Source organism: Ceratotherium simum, chromosome 8 (assembly GCF_057802395.1).
Source record: "Ceratotherium simum simum isolate JZ-2026a chromosome 8, ASM5780239v1, whole genome shotgun sequence".
Taxonomy (NCBI): Eukaryota; Metazoa; Chordata; class Mammalia; order Perissodactyla; family Rhinocerotidae; genus Ceratotherium; species Ceratotherium simum.
The window spans coordinates 3,787,918-3,814,748 of NC_141907.1; the positions used below are offsets into that span (position 1 = coordinate 3,787,918).

General features: G+C 59.6%; 1 protein-coding gene across 4 annotated transcripts in view; it reads right to left on the minus strand.

Moving 5' to 3' along the window:
* SH3TC1 (SH3 domain and tetratricopeptide repeats 1) overlaps positions 1-26,831 on the minus strand; it is a 56,470-nt gene that overhangs the window by 18,425 nt on the left and 11,214 nt on the right. For 3 of the 4 annotated variants that reach the window (XM_087434871.1, XM_087434869.1, XM_087434870.1), the window contains 8 exons: positions 14,094-14,313; positions 9,986-10,060; positions 7,410-7,537; positions 5,931-6,036; positions 4,951-5,097; positions 4,027-4,240; positions 3,110-3,186; positions 2,017-2,212 (listed from right to left, as the gene is read on the minus strand). In XM_087434871.1, the coding sequence (XP_087290997.1) occupies positions 2,017-2,212; positions 3,110-3,186; positions 4,027-4,240; positions 4,951-5,097; positions 5,931-6,036; positions 7,410-7,537; positions 9,986-10,060; positions 14,094-14,265 (1,115 nt within the window). In that variant the 5' untranslated portion in view covers positions 14,266-14,313. Of the gene's footprint in view, positions 1-2,016; positions 2,213-3,109; positions 3,187-4,026; positions 4,241-4,950; positions 5,098-5,930; positions 6,037-7,409; positions 7,538-9,985; positions 10,061-14,093; positions 14,314-20,489; positions 20,657-26,831 lie in introns of those variants that run through there. The other variant, XM_087434868.1, reaches the window with a different exon arrangement.

Here is a 26,831-nt window from a genome sequence, read left to right on the forward strand (position 1 = left end):
CCCAAGGTCTAAGATAGGAAAGATGTTCAGGAAACATTTGTTGAGTGAATGAGGGAAGTTGTTGGGGCTTCTCTAGCTGTAATCAGGACCACTGGTACCCGGCCCTGTCACCCTTCTGGGTTAAGGGTGGGGAACAGACTAGCTCACCCACAGCAATTCCAGCTCAGACCCTTGGTAAGTTCAGGACATGTTTACCTCACATGCACCCTGGCCGTCTGTCGAGAAGTTGTGATCTCCCTGGAGATGGGGGAAATTGTCTAGACCAAGGATCCCCAAAGAGTGTTCCACAGAACACCAGCTAATAGGGTTTGTGAGAAAAGGATTCTGGAGCTCAAGTAAGTGTGGGAAACACATTTCAACATGAAAAAGAAACGTTTCCGACTTCTGGGTGCCTTCCTGGTGCTGGGAGTCCCTGCAGACCACCAGCCGGGGCACGTGGAGCACACTTCCCCACCACGTGAGCACCATGGTTTGTGGTGGAGGCTGGGAGGGGACACACTTTGGGAAACCTGCGCTATCTGCCCCTCTTAATATCCGGACCCAGCCAGCTTCAACCTGCTTCTGGTGAACAGTTGCAAGAGGCACTGCAGAGAGACGCCTAAATGAGGGAGCAAAACGACCGGTGGACGCGTCGTGATGCCAAAGCGGCCTCTGAGATTTGGTCTGGGAAGCGTTGGTCTGTCGCAGTGCCAGACGAGAATGAGACCGGGCGTCAGGGCTGGAGGGACATTTGTGGACATTCGCAGGAGGTGAGTTCTGGGGTCTGGTGCTGGCCCGGGAAAGGGTCTTTTCTACACACCAACATTCTGGGGCTCCTTGACTGAGGCCTTAATAATGAAAGGTCAAGAACATAGCTGTGCTCGATGCCCTCTCTTCCAAGGCCCCCTGCTGCTGCCCAGGGCTGGGCCGTGGGGACACGGAAGTGACCAGACAGCCCTCGCTCAGAATTCCTGGATGGAGATGGGGCAGGCACATCATCAGCGGGGCGTGGGGACTCACACGGGGAAAGGAGCAGGGCCGGGAAGAGCGTCCCCGGGGGTGAGCCCTTGGAGATGGGACTTGGGGGCCAGTGAGAGCCCCCAGGAAAATGGGAGGGATGAAGGACATCTTATGTAGGGGGTGCACGTTAACCCAGAGTCATTCCAGAAGGGGTGAGCCAACTTGCACAGCTGGACTCAGGGTGAGCTGATGGCGAGTGGTGGCCCTTAAAATCGGGAGTCACCAGGGCCTGAGCCATGGGGGCCTTGAAGGCCAGGCCCAGAAGATTTGAAGGACTCTATGAAGGGGAGTGGCATGGTGTACTGGGTTGAAGAGTGTCCCCCCAAATTCATGACAACTTGGAACCTCAGAAGGTAACCTTATTTGAAAAAGGGTCTTTGCAGACGTAGTTAGTTAAGTTAATATGAAGTCATACTGGAGTACAGTGGGCCTTACGCCCAATGACTGATATCCTCACAGGAAGAGGAGGGACACACAGACACAGGGAGGAGGCCACGTGAAGACGGAGGCAGAGGCTGGGGTGATGCGGCCTCAAACCCAGCAACGTCTGGAGCCCCCAGAAGCTGAAGAGAGAAGGAAGGACTCTCCCCGAGAGCCCCGGAGGGAGCTCGGCCCTGTTGACACCTTGATTTGAACTCTGGCCTCCAGGCTGTGAGAGAATCAATGTCTGTTGTTTGAAGCCCCAGTCTGGGGCGCTCTGTCATAGCAGACACGGGACTCTGGTGCACACGGACAGCTCTGTGTTTCTGAGAACAACCCCTGGCAGCGCTCGGAGGAAGGATGGGAGGGTCCAGATGGGAAGCTGAAGTTGGCCTTGGGGACAAGGGGATGGCAGCCTGGGCTAGGCCCAGCCCTGGGGAGGGCGGTGGGAGCAGACTCACTGATGACGAGGTGGAGGGTCAGGGGCAGCCGTCCAGGACAATGTCCAGGTCTGTCCCCTAGGAATCTGGTGAACGGCGGCAGGGTTCCCACGGGACAGAGGGGCGGGCTCAGGAAAGGGGGGCCTCAGCCACTCACTCAGACACTTGGCCCTGTACACTGATGAGACTCGTCCGCACAAACCCGACCTCGCCCGAGGCCGCGTGCCGGCCCACGCACCAGGGCAGGCCAGGCACCTGGGCGCCGAGGATCTCGATGAGGTCGCCGCTGCGGAAGGTCATCTCTTCGGGCCCCGAGCCCTGGCAGTCGGCCACCGCCGAGGCCAGGCCCACGGCTGCAGGAAGGAGGCCACACGTCAGGGCCTGGGGGTTGGGGGCCGGGATGGGGGCCGTGGTGGGCAGGTGGGCAGCCCTCAGCCGCCTGGTTGGTGTCCCCAGCTAGGGAACACGCTGTTCTGCTATGGAATTCATCTAGTGTCTGTCGGGGTTGCAATGACGCTTGGCCACCGACACGAGGGGCTGGACATCTACACGGTCCTCAGAGGGGGCAATTTATCCCCATGCTGAGGATGAAAAACTGAGTCCCAGAGGCGTTAATTAACTTGGCCCAGGGCCATTGGCCTCCAAGGCCAGGGGTCTTTCCTCCATCCCACGCAGGCGAGGCCAGGTCCGGGCCCACGAGGGTGAATGCAACTGTAAGCATAAGTCCCACCCGTCCCTCCTCCCATGGGGCCTCATGTCCATTTAACAGGTGCAAGGTCATTCCAACACTAGCCAGCCTGGGGCAGAGCCAAAAGCACTGGACTGGGAGCCCAAGCTCTTTGCAAAAGCAGAGCTACGCCTCCCAGTCCTCCATGAGTGCACGTGGCAAATTTAGCCGGAGCCTGGCCAGTCCCATCCAAGGGTCCTCTGAGGTGCTTAGTGTGGTGCCAGAAAGAGAGTAGTGACTGAGAAAATGCCTGTTGAATGGTCTGTGGAAGCTATACTCAGGAGCTCCTTGGAGGCAAGGTGACCAGAGACCCTGGCCCAGCTTGGCTGTGTGCTGTGTGAGTTTGGACCAGTCAATGGACCTCGCTGAGCCTCAGTTATCACCTCATGAACTGGAGATGATTCTAGCTACCTCTTCTGGTTGGGGAGGAATCAAGGTGAGTGTAGAAGCTTCCAGAATGTTGGTGCCTGCCCCTCCTCCCCCACCTCTTTCCCAGGGGAGAAAGGCCAGTGGAAACATTTACCCATCAGCTGGATGTCTGGTGTCACAGGCCCATCCATGGAGTCATCAACCGGGTCCCAGGGGACCCTAAGAGCCCACCTGGTGTGGGATGAGAGAGGATTTCAGATTTGGGGCAGATTGAAACTCGGTGTAAACTGGACCAGTCAGCAGCCCCCAGGGACCCACGCAGATTACACCACCTGCCCCCACTACACACACACACACACACACACACACACACACACACACGCTTGCCCAGGTGTGCAGTCTTCAAGCTCAGGTGTGTGGCCCTGGCTCCACGGAGCCCCATGCCCCCCAGCCCTGGTGCCTTCTGCCCTTCCTCAGGCTGGCGTCCTTTGGCACCTCCCTCCAGTACCCAGGGAGAGAAGCTGAGCCACCGCCTGTTATTTCATGGACACTGAGCATCAGGAGATAGAGTTTCTCTCTTTGCTTTGACTACCAGGAAGCTCCAAGCCAAGTTTATGCCCTACATTCAGCACACAAACAGGAGCTGACATGTTACCTGTCCTCACCTTCCCCAGGCTTTCTCTGCCTTGGTTATTATTTGCACAGATTCCCATCTGCCTCCTTACTATGGGCACACATTATGTAGCTCCCTCAAAAGCTTTTCAGAATGAGCCAGAATACAAAGCAAGAGCTCCATGCCGCACATTCCTGTGCCTTCTTATCCCGGGACAGCCCTGCCAGGGGGACGTCAGTGTCCTGTCATGCAGGTGGCAGCCTGGAGACCCAGAGAGCCGGACTGACACGCCACGGCCACAGCCTGGGAGGCCGCAGACGGGACTGTGGCCAGGTCTGTCTGGGGCTCCATCCATGCCCCGTGGCCTACGGGTGGACCAGGGTTGGGGGAGCCTCTGAGAGGCCCCGCAGTGCACAGGACTGGCAGGAAGCAGAGAAACAAAACAGGTCGGTACCTACTGATGAAACGGAATCAGAGGTTCCGGAGCCGCCACCATCGCCGCCACCTCCTCGGAGGATGTGCTAGGACTGAGGGCCGTAGAGCCCACTGCTGGGGCCGCCTCTCCCTGGGGACCCCCTGAAGCCCGCCTGGGGGGCTGGGGGCCCCTCCCTGCATCCTGGGGGCCAGTTGTCGCTCTCACATGGTGGTCAGGACACAGGACAAAGAAAGGCCCTTCAAAGCGACAGAGGGTGGTCACTGAGCATGGCTGGACACAGGGCAGCTGTAGCTCTGCCGGGCAGGACCCACCCACCCCCCACCCGGGATGCTCATGTGACGGTGGCACCTGCAGACATCCCCCACCCCAGGCTCTACACCCACAGACACCAGCTGCCCCCAGACACTGGAGGCCTACGGGGAGGCTGGACCTGGGCTGGGGTCCCGGCTCTGCCCAGACTTGCCCTGGGAGCCTCATTCAGCCTCAGACTCTCGTGGCCTTGGTTTCCCCGTCTGAGCTCTTAGGGGCCAGACGTGTGGTCCCAATGCCCTTTCTGCTGGGACCACCACCGGCCGTCCGACTACAGCTGGCCGCCTCTCTTCCTTCCTGTGGCCGGGGCAGGACAGGAGCTTCGTATTCTGTTTGCTGCAGACTCGGAGCCCAGTCGTGAGGCCACCGCGGCGCTCAGAACAACGACCAAGTGGGGAACACGGGGTGGGGATGGCGCGAGCAAAGCCTCTTTTCTGTTACTTCTTTGGGGGCTGACCAGGGTCTTTACAACCAAGTGACAGGGCCCAGCCTTGACTGTCAGCGTCACCCTACATTCCCCTCCCTGCCCGAAGCCCCTTCGGGCTCACGTGTGTGCCAGCCCCTCGAGCCCTCCTGCTGCTCGCAGCCGGGGCACCCCGCATGGCGGGAGCTGGCCACACCACAGCACAGCGCTCACCTTCCTGGAGGAGGAGGCTCTTGTGCGTCCGCGTCAAGGCCTCCTCGTCCACGTGGACGCTGACGGCCGTCTCCTCGTCCTCGTCGGGTGAGAGCAGCCAGAAGGCCTGGTCCACCAGCAGGTTTTCCAGGCAGTGATGTGTGAAGCCTGGGGGAGCCAGACAGGCCCTGGTCACCAGTGGGCTCTGGACGCGGGGCTGGGATGCCCTCACGGCCAGGTGTGGGCTGAGCCCCACACTCACCGGGCCCAGGAAGACACCTTGCCCCGCCCTTAGGGACTCATGGTACTGTCCACAGCCCAGGCGGGTGTCCAGACCATCCGGGCAGTGAATAGACCAGCTATGACCGAGGACAACTTATTTGACCTCCCTGGGCCTTGGGAAGGTTGGGCGAGGACAAGTTACTTCCTCTAGGACCCTCTGTCTCCTCATCTATGAGATGAGACAAGAGCGTTCAAGGAGATCACGTACGCTGGGGGCCTGGCACAGGCCCTGCTCAAGGTGCATAAGAAATTGTCGCTGTGATTCTTATTTTCTACTTCCTCAGGCTTCAAACTGGAGGTGGTGGGGCAAGACTCCCCAGGACATGCAGTTTGCCCCTGCAAATGCCTCGTGACGGAATGGGGAATATTTCAGGAAGAAAGCACTCTGCTCGAGGTTGCAATAACAGTGTCTCGGTCTGCGCTCGGCCGGTCCGAGCTCAGCTTTCCTCAAGCAGAGTCTGTAGTGCAGCGTTGGAAGGAATTTGGAAACTCAGCCCAGTTCACGCTCACAGCACAGACCGTGTGGTCCGCAGCCCGGCCTGCACAACCTCGTTTCTCCCCGAGACAGGGGAGCACACTAGTTCTCAAGCTTTGCAGGACAGGCCGTCGTGGACTAGCCTACTCTGAAGCCCCGATCTGTAACATAAAGTACTTGGAGTGTGACAAGTGTCCTCCAAGGGGAGTCCCCATAGCTTGTTCTGGGAGGGTCGCCACTTTACCAAGAGCGTGGTAGGTGGAAAACTTCCAGATTTCTTCAAAAGTCTTAAATGTCACCACAATCCGATCCTGGTCACTGTGGATGGACAGCAGCCTGGCCGATAACTCCTTACGGGGAAGAAACAGAAATTAGAAACAGTCCCAGGGCTTTGGGGCATCTGACCCTCAGGAGGATAGAGCCACACGACGGAAACATGTCGCACAAGTGACCCTGGTAGGGGCGGCAAGCACAGAGCCGGTTCCTTTACAGCCAAGGCTGCTCCTCTGCTGCTCTCAAGCCAGCTGTGGCTCCCCAGTGCCTGGACCGAGCCCCGCTCCTTCCCAGAGCTCCTATGGTCTCCATGCTCTGGCCCCATGCTGTCTGTGGCTCCTCCAACGGCTCGGTCTGCCTCAGTCCCCACCCACCAGCCACAACAGGCCCTTCCCGCTCAGGCTGCGCTCTTAGGCCTGAGCACCTCAACCTTGCCTCCCGGCCCTCCTGTAGCATCGACTTGGGTTTCCCTCCTAACTCGAGCATCCCCTCTCCCCTGACATCCATCCCATGAACACTCCTGGTGGTGACGGGGCATAAAAATAACACCAGCTGACACGGGAGCACTTGGAACTCCGGCAGTGTGTGTGTGTTGGGGAAGGGGTGTCACCTCCGTTTGACACATTAATAAATAAGGCCCCATTTCTGCTCTGAGGTCTGACCCTCAGGAAGCAGCAGAGCTGGGACTCAGCCACAGAGCCAGCACCCTTCCCCACAGTGCTCCGCCTGGCATCATACAAAGCAGCCCCACGGCAGGGCGCCGTGCTGTGAGCTCGATGCCTGCTGTTCACAGCATCCTCACATCCTCACATCTGCTCCGAGGGGTAAATTCATAACCCGGTATGCGGCTGAGAAAGCTGGGTTCACAGAGGCTAAGGGGCACTGGCCAAGGTCAGGCCAGGGTGACTGCAAGGTCAGATGATGACAGCCCCTAAGGCTCAGGACCTCTGCCATGGGAAAGCCACACGGCCCAGCCCCCTCCTCCGCCATCCTCCTGCCAGACCCTCTGTCTGTGCAGAGGCCAGCAGGGGTGTGGCTCCGTCAAAATCAAACAGAGAACAAGATCAACTCACACAGTCCTTTTTAGTCCCCGTAAAGGAGACTTTACAAGTCCTAGCAGGATGGAGGGTGCATGGAGAAAGGGATGGGGGGACATTGGGATCATGGTGGCTCCCATGGCTGGGGCTGCGGGGTGTGATCTGCGGTCCCTGGAGCCATGCATCCAGGAGAGCAGACGGGGACAAGTCACAGCACCACCCAGAGGCGAGGTCAGGGCACAGCCTTGGCCCCTAGAGGCCTGCACATCAGGGACCCTCCTCCTCCTAGGTCCACCCCCCTCTCCTCCCCTGTCCTCCCCTGTCCCCCTTCTCAAGCACAGAGCCCCTGCACCTTCACTCATCCAGGCTAGTTCCACCCACCTCCCCAGGGCCCCCAGAGGAGCCAGACTCACCCCGAGGACGTGGGCCACCTCCCGGCTGTCATTCTCCAGCAGGCGGAGCCGGCCCCGCAGGGCCTGCTGCAGGCCGCAGTCTGGCAGCCCGCTCTTCCTCCGCACGGCCAGCAGCTGCAAGGTCAGGTCTGGAGGGGGCAGATCGAGGTCGGGCAGTCTGCCGGGCCCAGGCCAGGACTTCTGGGGGTGCCGTCCCTCCCCCGCGAGCCCCCACCTGCAGACATAATGCCGGAGCCCTGGGGCACTGGGCTCAGCGGGGCCTGGGTTCAGGTCCCATGTCATGTGCCTTTGACACATGTGTCATGTGTCATTTTGCACAAGGTTGCTGCTCTCCCCTGAGCCCCACTTTCTTTCTTTGTAGGTGAGTTCCATGCTACCTCCATCCCACAGAGCGAGGAGAGGAAGTGGACTCCTGTCACATCCCAGCACAGGCCAGCACCAAGCAAGCAGTCAGCAAACGGTCCCCAGTCACCGTGACCTCAGCCCTGACCTCTCCCGCTGCCCTGAGCTTCAGACGGGGGCATCCACTCTCCAGAAGACACCCACAGGCCTTCTAGAACTCTCAGTCCTGACCCCCAAACCGGCTCCTCTCCCTTTCTTCCTCATCTCCCAAATGCCCCCATCTCCAGACCTGCTCAGACTGCCAACACCTCCCTCCATCACACCACATGAGACCACCAGCCAACCCCCTGGCTCTACCTGCAAAACCAGGCTGAAGTCCCCCGTTCACCCCTCACAGGGCCTGGCCCCATAGGTTCACCTGGGCAGTTTTCCGTGCCCTGGCCCTCCCTCCAGACAGTCGTCTGGTCCCCTTACAACGAGCTCACCTCCCGCATGCCCCACCTCTCAGCCCTCCCGGGCAGCGCTGGCCACTGGAACTTTCTGCAGTGATGGACATGGTCTCTCTCTGCACTGTCCCACACAGCAGCCACCAGCCTTGTGGGGCCACTGAGCTCTTGAAATGGGGTCAGTGCAAGCGAGGAACTGGATTTTCAATTTTATTTAAGTTAAATTTAAACATAAATCGCCATGTGTGGCTAGTGGCTACTGTATTGGACAGCACAGCTGCAGGGGTTTCCATCTCAGGTAGAATAAAATGCAAATTTTTGCCCCCTTTCCACTGGCACAGCCTTGAGCCTCTGGCCCTGCTCCCCCGACCTCTTCTCCCCCTCCCCTCTAGTCTGTTCTGCTGCCCTAAGACATCAAGGCTCCCCACCTCACCCCAGGGCCTTTGCACTCACCACATCCTCCACCCGAAGCACTCTCTCCCAGACCAGATCCTGGCCTGGCTGGCTGACCAGTGATTCATACCTCTGCTCAGATGCCGCCCCCCAACCCCCACTCATGTCCCCCTGAGAGGCCTTCTGGACCATGCTACAGGGATCCTCAGAACACGGGCTGCTCTAAAGTGGGGGAAAGTGGATAAGGGGAAGACGGAGGAAGAGGAGAGGGGAGAAGGAGGGAAGGGGACGGAGAGAAGGAGGAGGAGGGATAGAGAAGGGAGGGGAGAGGAGGAGACGAGAAGGAGAGGGGGAGAGGAGGGAGAGAGGTTCCCCACAACCTTTGAGTAAGCCTTGCACCTGTCTTAGAACTTTCTAGCTAGGGGACCCTGCAGCAAACATCCCCACGCCCTCCTGCTGGTACAGGGCCAGTGGCAGAGCAGTAAGGAGACTTCTGATATCTGGAATCAGGCCCACTCTCCCAGCAGGAAGCTGGGCCAGCATTTCGCAACTAGTTCTGAGATGTGACCCTCCTCCTCCCGTAAGAGGGCGGAGTTGTGTTGTCAAACCCAAAATAATCTGCCACGTTGCTCAACGTGTCCTGGTCATCCCAGGTGACCACAGGCAGCGCTGACCACCAAGAGGAAAGTTGGAGGACAGGTGGTGTCGAGGAAAAGGTGGGCTGCCAACAACGCTGGGGTCTCCATGCCCCCCACGCTGGGGGTCAGGAGGGGGGTCTCCAGGGGAAGGGGCTTCTTACCGCCTCTGGAGCCCGGGTGCTGCCCCACTGCCCAGGGCTGCATCCACCATCTGTGGAAATCCTGCCCGTCCTCGGAACTCCTTCCCCAGAAGCCAATCCCTGATGCCCCCAGGGGTCCCTTTCCCTCCCTCTGTGTCCCCCACAATACAGGGGGCTCTTTGGTGTAGTTTTAGCATGTCCACCTGGGACCCCTTCCCAGAGCGTCACTCGTGGGGTCTCCCTTCCTCTGCAGGTGGCCTCCAGGGCCACGTCCCCTCCTTGGGCTGGGCAAACACAGAGTCCAGGGGAGCCCTTTGCAAATGCAGGAACCCTGGCCTTCCAGCCCCAAGTCCTGGGCCCCAACCCAGACTGGCTGAGTCAGAGCCTGGGTGCAGGACCTGGGCACCTGCATTTAAAAGCCCCTCCCCCCCACGGTGATCTTCAGGCAGGAAGTCTGGGGGCCCCACTCTGAGAAGCCCTCGGTTAGGCATTCCTGAACCTGAAGTCCACGGGACAGTGGGGGCCGGAGGGAAGGAGGGTGCCCAGGATCCCACATTCACGTCCCCAGGACAGATTTCACCCTGCTGTGTGGCGGCGTAGTGTCCGCGGCTGCCTACCTGTGGGGTACGCTCCTATCCGGCCAGGAGGGGTCCCGGCTGCCGGCGGAGAGACACCACGGGGAGGAGCCACATCTGGAACAGAGCAGGTTTGTGTGATGAAGGTAAAAACAGCAACTCTCAGCCACGCAGGCCCCAGACCCCGGATACATCTGGAGGAGAAGAGGTGTGTCCACACCCCTACAACCACGTTCACACACGTTCTCTTCCTCCAGCGTCACAGAAGCCCCTTGAGGAGGGAAGTGTCCGAGCTGCCCGTTGTGCAGTAACAAATCACCCCGAGCTTCGTGGCTCCTGAAAACAGCCCAAGTGTTTCATCTTGCTGTTCTGCAGTTGGAGAAGGCTCGCTGGCTGAGGTCAAGGTGTCCGCAGGGCTGGTTCCTTCTGGAGGCTCCAGGGCAGAATCCATTTCCTCACTGTTTCCAGCTTCTAGAGCCACCTGCATTCCTTGGCTCGTGGCCCTTCCTCCATCTTCAAAGCCAGCAGCACAGCATCTTCGGTCTCTGATTCTGACCCCAGGATGACCCCTGCATCTCAGGATGCCTAACTTGGTCCCATCTGCAAAGTCTCTTTTGCTGTAGGAGGTAACATGCGTACGCAGAGGTTCTGGGGATTGAGACGTGGGCCTCTCCGGGATCCATTATTCTGCTGACCACAGTGGGGAGGTGACAGCCCAGCAGGAACTCGGGGCTCTGGGGCAGACAGAGCTGCGTCCTGATCTGGCTGCACAAGTCACTCGTGGGGGTGACATGTGTCCTCTTGGCCTTGTGAGGCTGGTAGGGTGTGGCTCACAGCTGGGTGAGGTTAATGAGATACCTGAAGTGCAGGGTCATCGAGGGGCAGCTCAGTCCTCTGCTGGTCGTCCCCCTCCCCCAGCCCCCATCCTCGAGGCCAGCTCCCAGTTGGCATCTTGGCCAGAGCACCTCGTCTCTGCCCTGCTCAGTTTCCTCATCTGTAAAACGGGATGAGCCAACTGGGGCCTTAGGATCAAGGTGGATCTGACTTGGGAAAGCCTGTGGTTCGGGCAGAGGGTGCTGGACGTCAGTGCAGCTGGTCTTCATCGCCTCCAGGATGTCCAGCTCAGAGCCATGGGCACAGTGCTGCCACATCGGCCTGGGTCTGTGCAACACAGTGGTGCTCATTTCTGCTCTCTTCCCACCAGCGTCCGTTGACCACCTATGGTATACCAGCCCCATGCCGTGTCGTTGTCCGTGTGGTCAGAGCCCATGTCCAGAACTTACTTGCTCTGTGTCCCCAGGGCCCTCCTCAGAGCCGGACACACAGCGGGGGCTCAGAAATGCCTGTCAAATCCAAAGAACGGCACCCAGATCTTGGCTTTAAGCACCATCCTCCAATTCGGAAGCAGGGCTCCTTGGAGGAATGGCCAGTCCCAGGGCTGGGGCAGGGGAGTGCAAGACGAGACCTGAGCATCTTGTGGTCCCAGAAAGCAGACATGCTCACAGAATGACGGAAATACGTCAAAAGACCAAATTGGGGGCAATGTGAACAAGAAAGTAAATAATGGTGGCGGCTGATACAGTCCAGAGAATAAAATACAGGTCTACAAGCCCACATTAAAATGGATAAATGAATAATTGGGGAGAGGGCCAGCTCTTCCTTACAGGAGAAAGTCAATTAGTAAATGCAGAAAGAATGAAGCATTAGAAAGTCACCATTAGCAACCATCATAATAACTACTATTTCAGTCAAGAACCGTGCGTGGATGATAAAACTAAGGCCTTAGAAGTTTGAAGAGGAACAGGATCTTCATACAGTCTCAAAGGACCTTCCCACAGGCTACTTACTAACGACAGAGGGAAGAACAGTGACTTTACGGGGGAGAAAACTGCCAAACTGTGATGAAAATGCACATCACCAGGATGGAGACAAACCGACGTCACGGGCCTGCTGGCGTGTTGTACTGAGGGGACATCCCACTTCCGAGGCATTCCTGCCCAGAACTCCTGACTGTAGTGGTGAAGAAAATCAGCTGAACCCACACCGAGGGATGTTCTACAGAATAACTGGCCTGTATTCTTTTTTTTTTTTTTTTTAAAGATTTTATTTATTTATTTTTTCCCCCAAAGCCCCAGTAGATAGCTGTGTGTCATAGCTGCACATCCTTCTAGTTGCTGTATGTGGGACGCGGCCTCAGCATGGCCGGAGAAGCAGCGTGCCGGTGCGAGCCCGGGATCCGAACTCGGGTCGCCAGCAGCGGAGCGCGCTCACTTAACCACCAAGCCACGGGGCCGGCCCTGGCCTGTATTCTTCAAAATATCAGCCTCCAGATTAAAGGCACTGCAGAGATATGACGACAGAACGCAAGGCCTGCCCTGGGGTTTTCTTTTGCTATAGAGGATGTTGTTGGGACAGATGGTGAGATCTGAATGAGGTCTGTAGATCAGAAAACAGTACAATTTAAACCAGGAAAGTAATGTTGGCAGCATGTTGCACCGTGGTTCTGTAAGAGCGTGTCCTGGTTTTAGGAAATACACACGCCCAAGTATTTGGGGATAATGGGCATCACGTCTGCAATTGATCAGAAAAATATTTATCTATAAATACAGAGAGAAAGCAAATGTAGTAAAACGTTAACATTCGAGGAACCTGGGTGACAGTAAGTGGGAATTATTTGTATTATTTCTTGTAACTTTTGTTGTCAGGCCAAAATTGCCAAAGGAAATCTCAAAGACGAAGGAGCTCCGGGTGGGTGCAGTGCAGCTGGGCCAGCCTCCTAGGAAAGGAGAAGTTCGCTAACTCCCATCGGCTGGGCTCTCAGATTCATCCCCATGCCAGTCTGGGCTGTGGGGCAGCTAGGGCAGGAAACACCTGGCAACACGGTCAGAATGCTTCCTATCCGGACCACAGCACGAGAAGTCGGCGATCCCCCGCTCTAAAATTCTCAGCCCATCCCTGGGCTGGGCTGCCACGTGGGAGGCTGGTCCAGCCCACGGGTGTCTAGTAGGACCCAGCTCCTTCTTTCCTGTCCTGGCATGCTCTGGAGGCACCAGATTCTATGCCATGGGTGGGCTCCCCAGCCCAGGCCCCCACAGCTCCTCCAAGCACCCCTCCAGGCCAGGCAGGTGTCTGACTGCAGGACCACTTCCCATTGTGAGTCAGCATCCACGAGGGCCACCCTGGCCCTTCCCATCTCCACTCACACCGGAAAGACCAAACTAACAGGTATAAAAATACCTCCAATTGCCAAGCACGGACTGTGTCAGGCCCTGTGTGAGGTTCTGTCTCCATTCTCCTATGCTTCAATCATTCGTTGATCATTCAAATACTTATTGAGCATCTACTGTGTGCCAAGCCCTAGAGCCCCAGTGGACAGCTAGGCAGTGTCTAGGATGAGGGTGGATGACGTGACGATGGGGAAGCCTGGGGAGGGACAGGAGCCACAGGCTGTCCCTGGCCCGGGGAGGGTTCTGGGCACACCTTGGTCTCCCCCTGTCCTTCCCTCCTCTCCTCCAGGGCCCAAGGAGGTAGAAAGAGGGGTCCTGGAGATTACCTATGCCACCCCTTAGGTTTCCAAGTGGGGAAACTGAGGCCCAAGTCAAGCAATGGCCCAGCGACAATCAGGATTAGAACCAGGTCTTCGGACAGCCAGCCCCGCCTCCCTTCCCCATCACAGCCCCTCCTGTGCGGTGTCTGGGCTGGTTGGGCGGGAAGTGTCTACACCGGTCACACCTGCTCAGCCTTCTCCTCCCCTGCCCCAGTCCTGGTCTGCCCAATTGTCCTCTCCCTCTCTGGGCCCTAGTTTGCCCCCCGGGGAACGAGGGATGCCCCATCCTGAGTAATCCCGGGGTTCATGTCCCAAGGACAAAGCAGGACTGTGGGAATGCAAACGTTTGTGAAAGAGCTATAAACGCATCCACGCAGCCATTCTAGAATTTCCACAGCCGTTCTAGAATTTCCAAGCCCCTCCCCTGTCTCCACACCAGTTTTATCACAGACGGACCCCTGGACAAGCACGAGCTGGGCCTTCTTCACTCGTGGAGGACTCACTGGGCAGTCATTCCCTTTCAACACACACACTGGCAGTGCACACATCGCTCCTCCCGTGGGCGGGGTGGACGATGGGGTGGACCGTGCACCCCGCACTCACCGCCTCTGACCAGGGCCTTGGCTTCCTTAGGCCCTGCTTCCTCCCAGCCGACTGACGAGCTCACGGCCACTCTCCGGACCTTGTCGCCACTGCCACTGCCTCCCAAGGGCCCTCCAGGCCCCCTCCCGTTCAGGGCTGGCTTCTCTGTGGCCACCTCTGCTGGGTCCTCCATGACTGGCAGTGTCCTCAGCACCAAGGACTGGGCACGCCCGGCTGGGCCCTGTGGAGAGAGCAGAGGGTAGTGGTCAGCAGTGACGGCCTCTCTGGGAAGACAGGCCGCTGGGGTCAACACGAAGTTGCCATCAGAGTTGGGGTCAAGAGGAGAGAACACCTCCCCTCTGCCTGGTGGACCCCTGCGCATCCTTTCAAGCTCTGCTCGCCGGTCTCTTCCTCTCCCACCAGGAAGATGCCTCGCCCACCGGGTTGGGCATCCATGCAGGTAGGTGGGGTACCCATTCTTGCTCATCAACAGACCCCGAGGCCATAGCTCAGGGCCTGACATTCCCAGAACGTTACTGCAATCGCCGAGACGACGTGAGAGCAATGAGGATGGTGCAGGGGCCGAGCAGAGCGGACGTGTCGTCGGACACGTGGCCCCACGGGTTTGAGATGAGCCCCTGACGCGTCCACCCAGCTCGGGCTGGAACGAAGATGCCCCAGAGACACCTCCTCTCCCGAGCTGCCATTTGTTGCATTTCACACCAGCCTCAGCTGCGCCGTGATTCCCCAGAGCCCCAGGGGCCCCTTATACGACCCCTGTGGCCTGGGCTGGCTCAGCAGGCTCCAATGCTCCCACCGGAAGAGGCCTGCGCTCTAGCGGGGTCCCTGGAATGCCTTCCTATTTGTCGGGAAATGGGCCATGTCCCAGGCTGCCCTGGGAGGGAAGAAAGGAAGTGGGTGGCAGAGGGCAGGGGAGGAGGAAGTGTCTGAGGAGGAACCAGCGACTGCTCCCCACCCGGGGTGCCCCCGGGCCTCCCCACAAGAGCCAGACATTATGTCTCACTGTTTCCTGGGGTTGGCTTGGTCACCAATTAGAGGGCGCAGAGCAACACAGAGTCCCTTTTCAGGCCTGGATCTACGGGGCGACTGGGAGGGAGGGGCGGGCGTCCTGGGCCAGGGCCCAGGAGCGAAGGGCAGACCCCCACTGTGGCCACAGGGACCAGGATCAGCCACGTCCACCCTCGGTTTCCACCTTGGGGACAGAGGGGACAAGGAACGGCCCTGCTCACTCATGCAGAAGGTCAGTTAAGAGCCTGACTAGGACGCACGAGCCAGGAAAGCCCCTCACTTCGGGCCTCGCTGCCCTCTGATCACGAGCTGTGAGATTTCAACTTACAACCCAGAACAGGCCGGTGGGAATTCTGTCTGCATGGAGCAGAGGGCACAGAGACAGCAAATCACAGTTCTGACCCACTCTCTGGGGACAAAAATACAGTGGAAAAGCAAGTCTGGCCTCATCCTGGCCGGCCCCACTTTGTGGCAGATGCTGGGAAGCAGGCTGCCCAGCGGCAGACCCAGAGAACACCAGGCCCAGGAGGGGGCTCCGAGCCCAGGGGTGTCCGCCAGGCCTGGACCCCAAGAGCCCCCAAGAGCCCCTGTAGTCCCATCTCCCAGCTCCACCCTGGTGCCATGGCGGGGAACGGGCAGACGGGGAGGTGGGCGGGGGCAGCTGTAGAGACATCGTGGGTCTGGGGTGCAGACACGGGGCACAGGCTGTGACAGAGGAAGCAGGGCCCCCACAGCATTGAGCGCCCTGAGAGCAGAGGGGAGCCAGCGAAGCACTTGAAACCCAGAGTAAGGGGTTCGGTTCAATACCTCTGGAATTTCGTTCCAGTATCTGGGCAGACAGCATCGAAGGGGGGGACCGGAGGTGGGAGCTGCCACAGGCCTTGGCTTTATGGCCCGCCTCAGATTTTCACCAGAAACAAGGGGCAGCTGGACCTTTATTAGACCCAGCAAGTGATACTTTCAGAAGTATTCACAGAACCCGGTCCACTTCAAAGCCCCTGCCCGGCCCTCTTTCCAGGCTCCCGACCCAGGAGCTGGCCAGGCCCCAGGGACTGGAGACGGACCCAGGTCAGTCCCAGGACAGCGGCGACTCTCACAGGTGCAGGCTCCCAGACAGCCTCGGACACAAGTCTGTGTCACCACCTGCACGTGCCAGGTGGCTCAGCCAGGTTCATAGCAGCCCACGGGAAAGGCACATCTCCCCATTCCACAGGCGGGAACCTGGAGATCTGGGGTAGGCAACTCACATGCACACACATGCTCTCACACTCACACACACACACTCACACACACTCTCTCACACTCACACACAGGCACTCACACACACACTCACACGTCAGTGCTCACGTTCCTTATCTTTAAAAGGCAAACACAGAAACACCACCCAACCTCCAACCTGCCAGCTCCTGCCGTCGGCTCAGACCTCCTACCCTCGGCACAATTCTCAGCTGGGGGATCGGCCACCACCGCGTGGGGAGAGGCTGTCATAGGACACTGAGCCCCGGAACTCCCAGCGACCCCTCAGAGACATTCAGTGCCCGGGGCAGGGGCAGTGGGGGGCGGGTGGGAGGGCAGAGCCTGAGCCCGCTCCCCGTTGGGCGCTGCTGTCCCTGAGAACTGGCCTCGACCCTGAGCTCCCCGACGCTGTGGGCTGGGCCCGGACACCGTCATCATCGCCCCATTCTGCAGAGTAGGGGAGGTTGGACCCCACACTCCGAAGTCTTTGTTGTTTCAACAAATGCCACTGACCCCTACCCTGTGGCTGGCTCCCCGCTGGACAGCGGGGACAGAAGGAGGACAACTCAGGCCTGCGGTGGCTGGAGGTCGAGAAATGAAGTGGGCGGTGATGGTTTCCTAGCAAGTTCTATGAAGGGAAGAGAGGCTCTCCTAACCCCAGAGGTGGAGAGAAGAGAGGTGGGCAGCCAGGAAGGCTCCGTGGGGGAGGCGGGAACCCTGAGTAAGGGGGGACGTGCACGGGGAGAGTGGGAGGGGTGGAGGGGTGGCCATCCACAGAGGCGACAACAGGTCCGAGGCAGAGCTGAAAGACTGCCAGACACCTCTGTGGTCACTTTAGCTCTGACTGTCCCGAGGGGTCAGCACTGACCAGGTGAAGCATGGGACCCTCAGAGTGGCCACACAGCTGGGCAGCCGCAGAGCAATGATTGAGTCTCAGACTCCCCCCAGGCTGCAAACCCCTTTACCCTAGAGGAGGCAGAAGTGACAGGCCAGTGCTAGGAAGTGGCCTCAGGGAGCCCCTCCCCACCCACGGCTCCAACTGTGCTTCCCATCCGCCAACCACCCCTGAGGGGCAGGGACACAGCATGGGGTGGGCGGGTGGGAAGGGGGCATCCAGGGGGCCCTGGCGCCCTTCTGGGCAGCACCCCCCACAGAGAAGCTGCTCAGCCGAGGGAGGAGGGGGCAGGCCCGAGGTACCAGGAACTGGGCATGGCTGTAGAGTTCTCGACACGCCTTTGTGAAACGGTCTGGCGCCCTGTACGCCCTGTTCCCTGGTCCCCGGGGGCCGTCTCCGCCCTCGTCACCCTCGAAGCCCCGGCATCCACCTCTCAGGACGCAGCTCCTGTCCCGGCCCCCTCCCCAGAGCCCGCCAAGCCCAGTCTGGGAGCTTGCTCCTTTCCCCTCCCCACTTTGGAAACTGCGATCCCGGCCCCATCAGTGCCTGCACCGCAGCCTGGCCCCAGGAGGGTGTGGGGACCAGGAACCGTGTGGCTTTCACACCGGGCTGCCCTCCCGTCTGCGCTTCCTTCCGCGGCACAGGAGGCCCTTGAGAGCGTGTGAATTCATCCACTGACCTGTGGGGACCCTGTTTGTGAGGCCTCTAGCTCCTGCCCCCGTCCCCTCCCCCGGGTCCTGGCCCTCCCCTCTCTGCCACCTCATCCTTCCCATCCCCTGTCCCCTGTGGTGGAGCAGGTGGTGAGCTGCCGCATGCGGGGGTCTGCCTCTCATCCTGCCTTCCTCCCCCAGGCCAGAACCAGCCCATCTTCATCTGCCTCCAGCCCAGCGGCCCACCGCGGGCCTGCCCCAAGCCGGCTCAGGGATGGTTTCCCGAGGAGAGGGGCGGCTCCCCCGCTCAGGAACCTCCCACCTGCTCTGTGAGGGACTCGCAGCACATGCAGCCAGCCAGCTGTGCCCAAGCAGGAGGGGCTGTGGTGACAAGGTGACAACCGTAAGCGTGGGATTCCTAGTCACAGCCGGCGATGAGGAAGTGGGCTCCATCTCTGTGGGAGGGTTTGCTCCCCGCTGGGTCCTAAAATGACCTCACTTGGGCTACCAGGTTCCCGACTGCAGAAGGGGCTGCCCAGACCCTGGCTGGGCGGCGTCCGGTGCTCCCTAGAGGCAACCTGCCGGCCACCATCAAGGAGCCCCGGGAAACTCTTCTTCCTTCCGGCCTTTATCCTCTTTGCTCAGCTCACTGTCCGGACAAACCCAGGTGGGCTGCCTGGTGGCTCAGCAACAGCCCCCAGACCCCAGCCCGGCACCCAACCCCAGGGGGACGGGCGTTTGGACCAGAAGTTGCAGACCTGGGGTCAGCGGGCTGGGAGACCTCTTCACGCCTCAGCTTCCTTCCCCCGAGAATGAGAATGAAACACGGCCCCACACAGAGGTCGGAGGTCAAGGGACTGAACTGATGGTGCTCCAGGGAACGGTCGGTATTTAATAAGCGTGGGTTGGACGAGAGGAGGAGGTGGCTTGGGGAGGTCTGGCTGGAGCTTTCTCTGAGCTCATAGTCAACAAATACTCTGAGGGCCCACGTAGACCTCGTCCACGTCACCAAGGAGCACCTCTTGAGGGCTGTCTGGTCACCCCTCACACTGAGATGAACAGTGTCCCCCCAAATTCACGTCCATCTGCAATCTCAGAGGCGACCTGATTTGGAAATAGGGTCCTTGCAGATGAAGCTAAGATGAGGTCACACTGGAGCAGGGGGGCCCCAAGTCAATGACCGGCGTCCTCATAGGACGAGGAGCGACGCAGACTCACAGCCCACAGGAGGAGGCCCTGTGACGACGGAGCAGAGACGGGCACTGCAGCCACACCCAGGGACGCCTGGAGCCCCCAGAGCTAGAAGAGGCAGGACGGAGCCTCCCCTAGGGGCCCTGGAATTGGGAGAGCAGTGGTCTCTGCTGCTGTGGCCCTGGGGTGGAGTTTTGTCACGGCCGCCCCAGGACGCTCGTCCAGCCCGCAACCCCGTGCTCGATTTCCTCTGCTGTGAACGGGGTATTTTGTGCGAATTATCAAATGCTGGCGCCATGCCCTGACAGGAAGCCTCCTCACTCTCGACAGCAGTGTTGACAATCACATAAGGGCAGCCACCCCCCCGAGGTGCTAACTAAGCATTCTCTTTTAATCCTCACGACGGCCTGGAGGAGGGAGCGTCACTGTGCCCATTTCACAGGTGGGCAATCTGAGGCTCCGCGAGCAGCGGGGCACAGGTGCGATTTGAACCCAGGTGGTTTCGAGTCCGGCCCTCAAGCACCCACCCTTAACTGGGGCACTCCCTGCTTCGAGCCCCCACCCTGCCTCCCACCGCGAGTCCAGCCACAGCTTTCCCACCCTGGGCGCTGGGGGGCCATCCCCCAAGTGGCCACCCCTCATGCAGGCTGCTCCAGCCACGGCCAGCACCACTAACGCCCCTGTGTCGCTTTGCCGTCCATCATATCTATGAACCTCGCTAACTGCAAAAGGTTGGAAACCCCCACAGACAGGGCCGGGGCTCCTGGAGGGTCACAGTGGCGTGCCGGGACCCTGTGCCCAGGGCCGGACCTGGCGTTAGAGGGCCGGGTCAGCGTCATCCCCTGGAACTGTCTAGTTGGTGCCCCTGGTCAAGTCTCTCATCCCGTTTTGTTGATGGAAAAGAGGCCCAGGAGTGGTGACCTCAGAGTGGCCGGGTCACAGCTGCAGCGTCACCCTGGGCTGGGCAATGGTGGTGTCTGCCCGATGTAGCACCAACCCGGGGTGGGGGTCCCACCTGAGACCCCCGAGACCTGGACTTCCTTCTTGCTGGCCACATCCCTGTCTTGTCCAGACCCTCGGCCGCACTCTCCGAGTGCCCCATGAAGGAAAGGTCGAGCAAGACCACAGGAGCGGCGGTGCTTGATCAAATCTGACATCACTACCACGCGGTCGCCGCCACTCAGCCCGAGTAGCGCTCCTGGGGCTCTGGGCGGGGTCCGCCACCCACTGCCCACTGCTTTCCAGGCCTCCCCAGACTTCAGTTCTGCTCCCCACAATCCGAAAATGTCAGAAACTTCTTTGAGAAAGTGAAAGGCAAGAGACTGCTCTTAGATCCTACCGTGGCAGGACCTGGTTCTGCGGACTACGCCTGCCGGGCCTATCCCGGTGCCCCCACCTGTCCCAGCGCCCCCGTACCTGCACCCCGCTCCTCAGAGGCAGCTCCCAGGCCTCCAGGCCACAGAGACCTGGTGGCTGCTCCCAGCTCCTCGCTGGCTGGCCCCGCAGGCTGTCTCTGCTGACCGGGCAGCCAGCGGCCGCCCACAGCCCGGCTGACTGCATGGCGGCTGCCACCGCCCCCGGCTTCCTGCCCCACTTCCTCCCTGCGCCTGGCCGGGTGGCGAGAGGCAGGCCCAGGGCTGCTGCACTGACTTGGGGCCTGTTGATTATTAGCTTCTTCCTGGACCAGCTCCGGCCCCTGGCCGGCCTGCCTGCTGCCCAGCCCCCCGGATCTGAGGTGGAGGCCAGGGGCACCCCAGCTCCCTCCTCAGCCCCCGGGATTGGAGAAGTCCACCAGCTGCCGGCCAGCCCGCCCTGCCAATCTCAGCTCTGCTCTCTGTTCCTCTCCCACTTACTGTACACACACACACAGGTGCACACACACAGGTGCACACACACACACACACAGGTGCACACACACACACAGGTGCACACACACACACACAGGTGCGCGCACACACACACACACACGTGGGTGTGCACACACAGATGGACACGAGCGCTCACATACACAGACACCCATTCAGCCCCCTCCCTCTGCCCGGGGACTGTCCTGGCCCATTGGCCCGATCAATTGAGACACACGCGGGGGACAGACAGGGACCAGCCCACAGGCTTTCCTGCCCTCTCTGCTTTCCCGCTGGCTCCGGGCCTGACCTGGGTTTGAGAGCAGGAATCTCGGCCCTGCTCACTGGGGAGCCCGGACTGGGTCTCCTGTGGGCTCAGACAAGAAGCGGGAACTGAGCTGGGGTCGGCCCCGTGGCCCCCACTCTCCCGCCTGCTCTCGTGACCTGGCTGAGGAAGGGGCGTGGGTTCCGGCTGCAGACTCCAGCCAGCCCCAGGAATCAGGACGAGAGGGCCACCTTCTCCTCCATCCAAGCTTGGGGTAGGCCCAACTTTCACACGTGGCCTGGTTCAACACCAGGAATCATCTCTAAATTAAGTGGTGATGTGCCCACTTTACAGAGAGAGAAACTGAGGCTCAGGGAGGTCATGTGACATGCCCAAGGCCAGTGGCAACTAGAAGATGAGCCCAGAACCAGGTGTGATGGACACCGAGGCCCACCCTAGGCCAGGGTCTCTAACCCAGCACTCCTGACATGGGGGTGATTGCTCTTTGTCCTGGGAAAGCGCCTGTTGTGTGCCCTGAGGGTTTAGCAGCGTCCCTGGCCTCTATCAACCAGATGCCTCCACAGCTGTGACAACCAAACACATCTCCAGGCGTTTGTCCCCTGGGGGCAACATCACCCAGGCTGAGAACCACTGGTCCAGGCCGAGCCACTCGTGGGGGACACCACTCCCGCCCAGGGCCTGCTCGCCCCTCACCTTCCCACATGTCCGTCCTTTCTCTGGTCAACTCCCCGGAATTCTGCACAGCCACCCCCAAAGTCACAAACTCCCCGGCCCAGAGCCCAGGTTTGGGGAAGCAGCTGGAGATGCTGTGGGCACGTCAACACTGTGCCCCAGAAGGGCCCTCACTAAGGGCCTGCGTGACGCCCAAGCCCCTCACTGGGCAGAGCTGGCCACTGTGTCCTGGAGCAGGCAAGCCACTCCCATCAGGGGCCCAGCAGCTCACTGCCAAGGCCAGGCCCAGCCCCTGGGGTCCCCACACCCCACCCTGGCCAGGCCCACCTGCACACCACTGACATGCACGGTGACCACATGTAGGAGCCAGAGGTGCCGGGCGGACATTTTCACAGTCGCCCATTACCACAGGCTAAGTGTCAGCCGTGCATTTCATGCCCCTCCGTGGGTCCCAGGGGAGCAGGAAGCCAGAGGGCGGGGGTCACCTGCTCCCAGCGCAGCTCTTCCAGCCCGGCTGCCCCCTCTGCGAAGTGGGAACAGTGACCTCTCTCTGGAAGGACGGCTGTCATGGTCACCGTGTCAGTGTCCTGGGGCTGCCATGGCAAAGCACCGCAGACTGGGAGCCTTACAACAACAGAGATTTGTGCTCTCACAGTCTGGAGGCCAGGAGTCTGAAATCAGGGTGTGGGCAGGGCCGCCCTCCCTCTGGGGGCTTGAGGCGAGGCTGCTTCCTCCCTCTTCCAGCGTCTGGTGGCCACCAGCGTTCCTGTGCTCATCGCTGCCTCACCTCGGTCTCCACCTCCATCGTCACAGGGCCCCCTCCTCTGGGCGTCTCCTCTTCTCTCTCTTACAAGGCCCCTTGTCATTGTATTTAGGGCCCAGTGGATAATCCAGGACTATCTCACCCCAAGATCCTCACCTTAATTACACCTGCAAAGACCCTTTTTCCAAACAAGGTCACCACGTTCAGAGGTTCCGGTGGACACACCTGTGGGACCACTGCCCGGGCAGTACACCTAGACACCATGGAGAGTGAAGGGGCCCGGCCCGGGAGCTAGTGCACGCCGACACTCGCCTGCCTGACCACCGCGCCCTCCCGCCACAGCTCCCCTCGGCCTCAGCGGCCTGCAGTCCTTTCCAGCCCATGTCCCCCAAGCCCTGAAGTGGGTCCTGAACAAGGCCCAGCCACCCCTCTTCCTCACAGACACCTGCCTCTCCATCTCCCCTCCCCTCCGGTCGGCTCCTGTTCGCGTCCCTCCTGCCCAGCCCAGCGGGCAGGGGGCTCTTCTCCAGCTCCCTCCCCGCCCCGCTGCACCCCCTGTTGCAAGGCCTTGCACCTCCTGTTCCGGGCCTTCTCCACCGGAGGGTGAAGCTCCGGGTCCCATCCTCTCCAGCGCAGGCAGCCACTTGGGATGGGAGCGGGGCCAGCCAACTCTCCGACGCAGCCTTGAAGGCCAGCTCTGCTCACGCAACCTCAGGGATGTCCCAGGTGGGGTTGGCGGTTTTCCTGTGGTCTTGCTCTGGGTCACTTTGAGGATTAAACTAGATTCGAGAATTCTCTAGCAGGCCAAGCACAGAATGCCTAACACAGCCGAACTTAGATGTCTGTCCACCTTACAAATGCCAGTGTCCGGTCCTCTCCCGTGCCCCCGGCCCCCCAAGAGCAGAAGACAGAGCTCCAGGTAAGTGAAGGAAGGGGAAAGTGTTTGGAATGTTGGCACCTCCACCAGTGCCCTGGCCCCGCTGTCCACCGCACAGCACGCCTGCACGCAGCCCAGGGCTGGCCTGTCCCACTGCTCAGTGAGGCCCTGGCTGCGGAGAGAAGCTGGGCCTGGGCACCAAGACCTCCCTCCTTCCCTCGCTGTGTGCCCTGGGCATGTCCCCGGTCCCTCACGACCTCCGTCTCCCCTCTGTGAGGGGAAGCCCCAATTCTCCAGCCCGATCTCAGAACCACACACTGTGCAGGACACAAGATGCATGGCTTCTGCTCCCTGTTTTTCTGGAAACTGTGTTGAAAGGGGCCTCAGATGGGCTCCACATCCATAAAAGGGTCTGGACATGCTTCCTCTCGTGGCCATTGTCCCCTGCTGCGGCCGAGACCTCGTATCCTGTTTGTCTCTGCAGCTGTGCTATTGGCCCGAGGCCAGAGGGGGTTTCCAAGAGCCTCCCCCACTGTGCCCGGTGCTCCTCAACTCTGCACAGGGCACCCCAACTCTGCACATTGCACCCTGACTCCACAGAATGTACCCCAGCTCTGCAAGCACATCCCAGCTCTGCACAGTACACCCCAAAAGCCCTCCAGAGGAAGAACACATGCCTTCCTGGTCAGGGGGGCTTTCCAAAAAGAGTCCCTCCTGGAGGCTGCGGCATGGGGCAGACCCACAGTCCTGCCTTAAAGAGGCCTGTCTGGGAGTCCTTCTGGGAGAACCTGTCACTTCCTGGGCCTCGGTTTCCCCCCTTTCAAATAGAGTTGAGCTTAGAGATCTCTAAGTGCTCTGATCCCTGACACGGTCGTAATACATTCCAACTGTCACTTGCCAAGAAGATGCTAAATCCATGGGCTACAGCCTGTCCCATGTGAATAATATCATGATCCCGCTGGGCTGGGTAGCAAACAGGCTGAGAGGACACAGGACCCGCCCAGGGTCACACAGGCCCCTGGGCAGCAGCACCAGCCTGGATCCCAGGGCCGCCCAGTGCCAGAGCAGACGCCCCAGCTCTCTAAGACGCAAGACAGGCAGCCAGAGAAAAAGCACCCCGATTCCCAAGAACCCCGGGAAAGCGAGTCCTGCCCGAGTCTGGGGTTTTCTGGAGAACCAAACCCTCATGCCTGTAAGCACCAAACCCCAATTTCAATTCTTTCAGGTGACTACCCGCCTCTGCCCTTTCCCGGATTGCGGGGACCAGCTGATGTCTCACCCAACAGTAAGGAGCAGTGGGCGCCAGGATGCTCGCCCCGCCGCCCACGGCCAGAACTCCCGTGCAGAACAAGATCTCTCCTCACCGCTCGCCGCCTGCCTCTTCCACAGACTTTCCGCTTTCTAAGCTGCTCGGGCTGGGAAGCTGCACAACAGGTGCGTGAGAGTTGGAGGGAAAGCAAACTCGCCCACCCAGGGCGGGGCTTTCCCCGGGGGAGGAGTGCACACATTTCGGGACGAGCGACGGCTTCACCTCCTGCATTTTGGCTGTTCAGGAGTCCTGGCAAACAGGGTGCAAGGGACACATTTTCTAGCCAACGTAGAAGCCACAGGCACAGACACCATCTCCCAGGAAAGCACGTGGATGCTAAATAAACGACAAGCAATAGGATATATTGGAGTACATAAGGAAGCCGTTTGGTGTAAAACTAATTCGGCCTGAACTTGTTTTTCCAAAAGGGCCAGACATGGCCGTTGAGCACGCATTATGCATCTGCTTTAAGCATTTACTGTGTCCCAAAGACAAGAATGATGCCCTTAAGATAGGATGTAACTTCCCCCACATCAGCATTTCCTTAAGGATAAGCATCTCCCCCTAAATTAAGGGTTGATTGCTGACCTGCTGTGTTCACCTTGTGACCACCCACCTTGACACCACAGACCTGCTGTGTTCACCAACTGCTGTGCCGACAGAGCGGTCTCGTGACTGTTGTAAGAGGGACGTTCCAATCATATGCGACGCATGCTCTTCGATGGTATATAACCACTCTGTGCACCTCCCTTCTTTGGGGTGCTCCCTTCTTTTGTGGAAGGACTCTCCCCGGCTATGCGGTCCTCAGGGTTGGCTCATAATAAACTCACCCCTATTTTGATTTATAGATTATTTCTGGATTGCTTGTGTCGACATGAGGAAGGCCAGGCCAGCATGCACCTGGTACCAGGACCTACAGCCCACACTCAGGGTTGGAGGCTGGCCTGACCCATGTCCTCCATGAGGCCTTGAGGAGTCATGCAAGGAAACAGAGGCTCAGAGAGGTGACAGGGGGAAGGATCCTCAGCATGGCCTCCTCAAGGGGTCATGGGGACTGTCGTGTTGAAGCTTGTGCAGCGTGGGGCATCCTGTGTCTCCTTAAAGACGCTGTGACTCATTCCCCATCTCCCCAGGGTCCTTCAGATGAAAGATGCTCAAACCTTCCTTCAAGATGATGTATTGTCGGGCTGGCTCCATGGCTTAGCAGTTAAGTGCCCGCGCTCCGCTACTGGCGGCCCGGGTTCGGAAAGGCTGGGTCACCTTTCCAACCCTCCCCCACGCCGCGCTTTAATCCCAACAGCCTCCTGGGCACATGGTCTGGCCTCTTGGCGGACCCCACACTGTACCTCTAGATAGCTCTGCTCTTTAGGGTTCGGAGCTACCACTGCCACCAGCAATCTTGGCCCTCCAGCCCAGATCCACCTTCGGGGTCCCCACCCACGAGGAGCTCACAGACAAGTGGGGAGACAGACTTGGAAACAGACTGGGATGACACAGACGCATGCAGCGGCAAAGGGAAGCCTGGGAGGGAGAAGGGAGGAGGGTGAAATCAAGGAAGGCTTCCTGGAGGTGGAGGCTCCTGTCTTGGAAGGGAAGAGAGACTAGTCAGAGATGGGTATAAAGGTCTTCCCGAGGACAGGGCCAGCTCAGAAGAGCATTTAAGCCCAGCTGTCACCAGGACAAGCCTGCTCCAGGTATGCAGCTTGTTAAAGCCACTTCCGGGTGACTGGGGATAATGAAAGTCCAGGAGAGGCCCAGATCACACTGTCACCCTGAGGGTTAATCTACAACAGGCCATAAATGGTGAATCTCAGGAACGCAGACAGGGAAGGAGGGTGGGGATACATGACTACTCCCCTCTCCGCCAGGCTTCTGGTGCTTTCCCGCAGTCCTGTGCAGTAGAAACAAGACCTGCCAGAGCCACATAGGCAATTCCAGAGCAGGGGGCAGAAAACGCTTTTTGTGAAGGGCCTGGGGGTAGACAGGTTGGCCCCGCCATCACAGTGT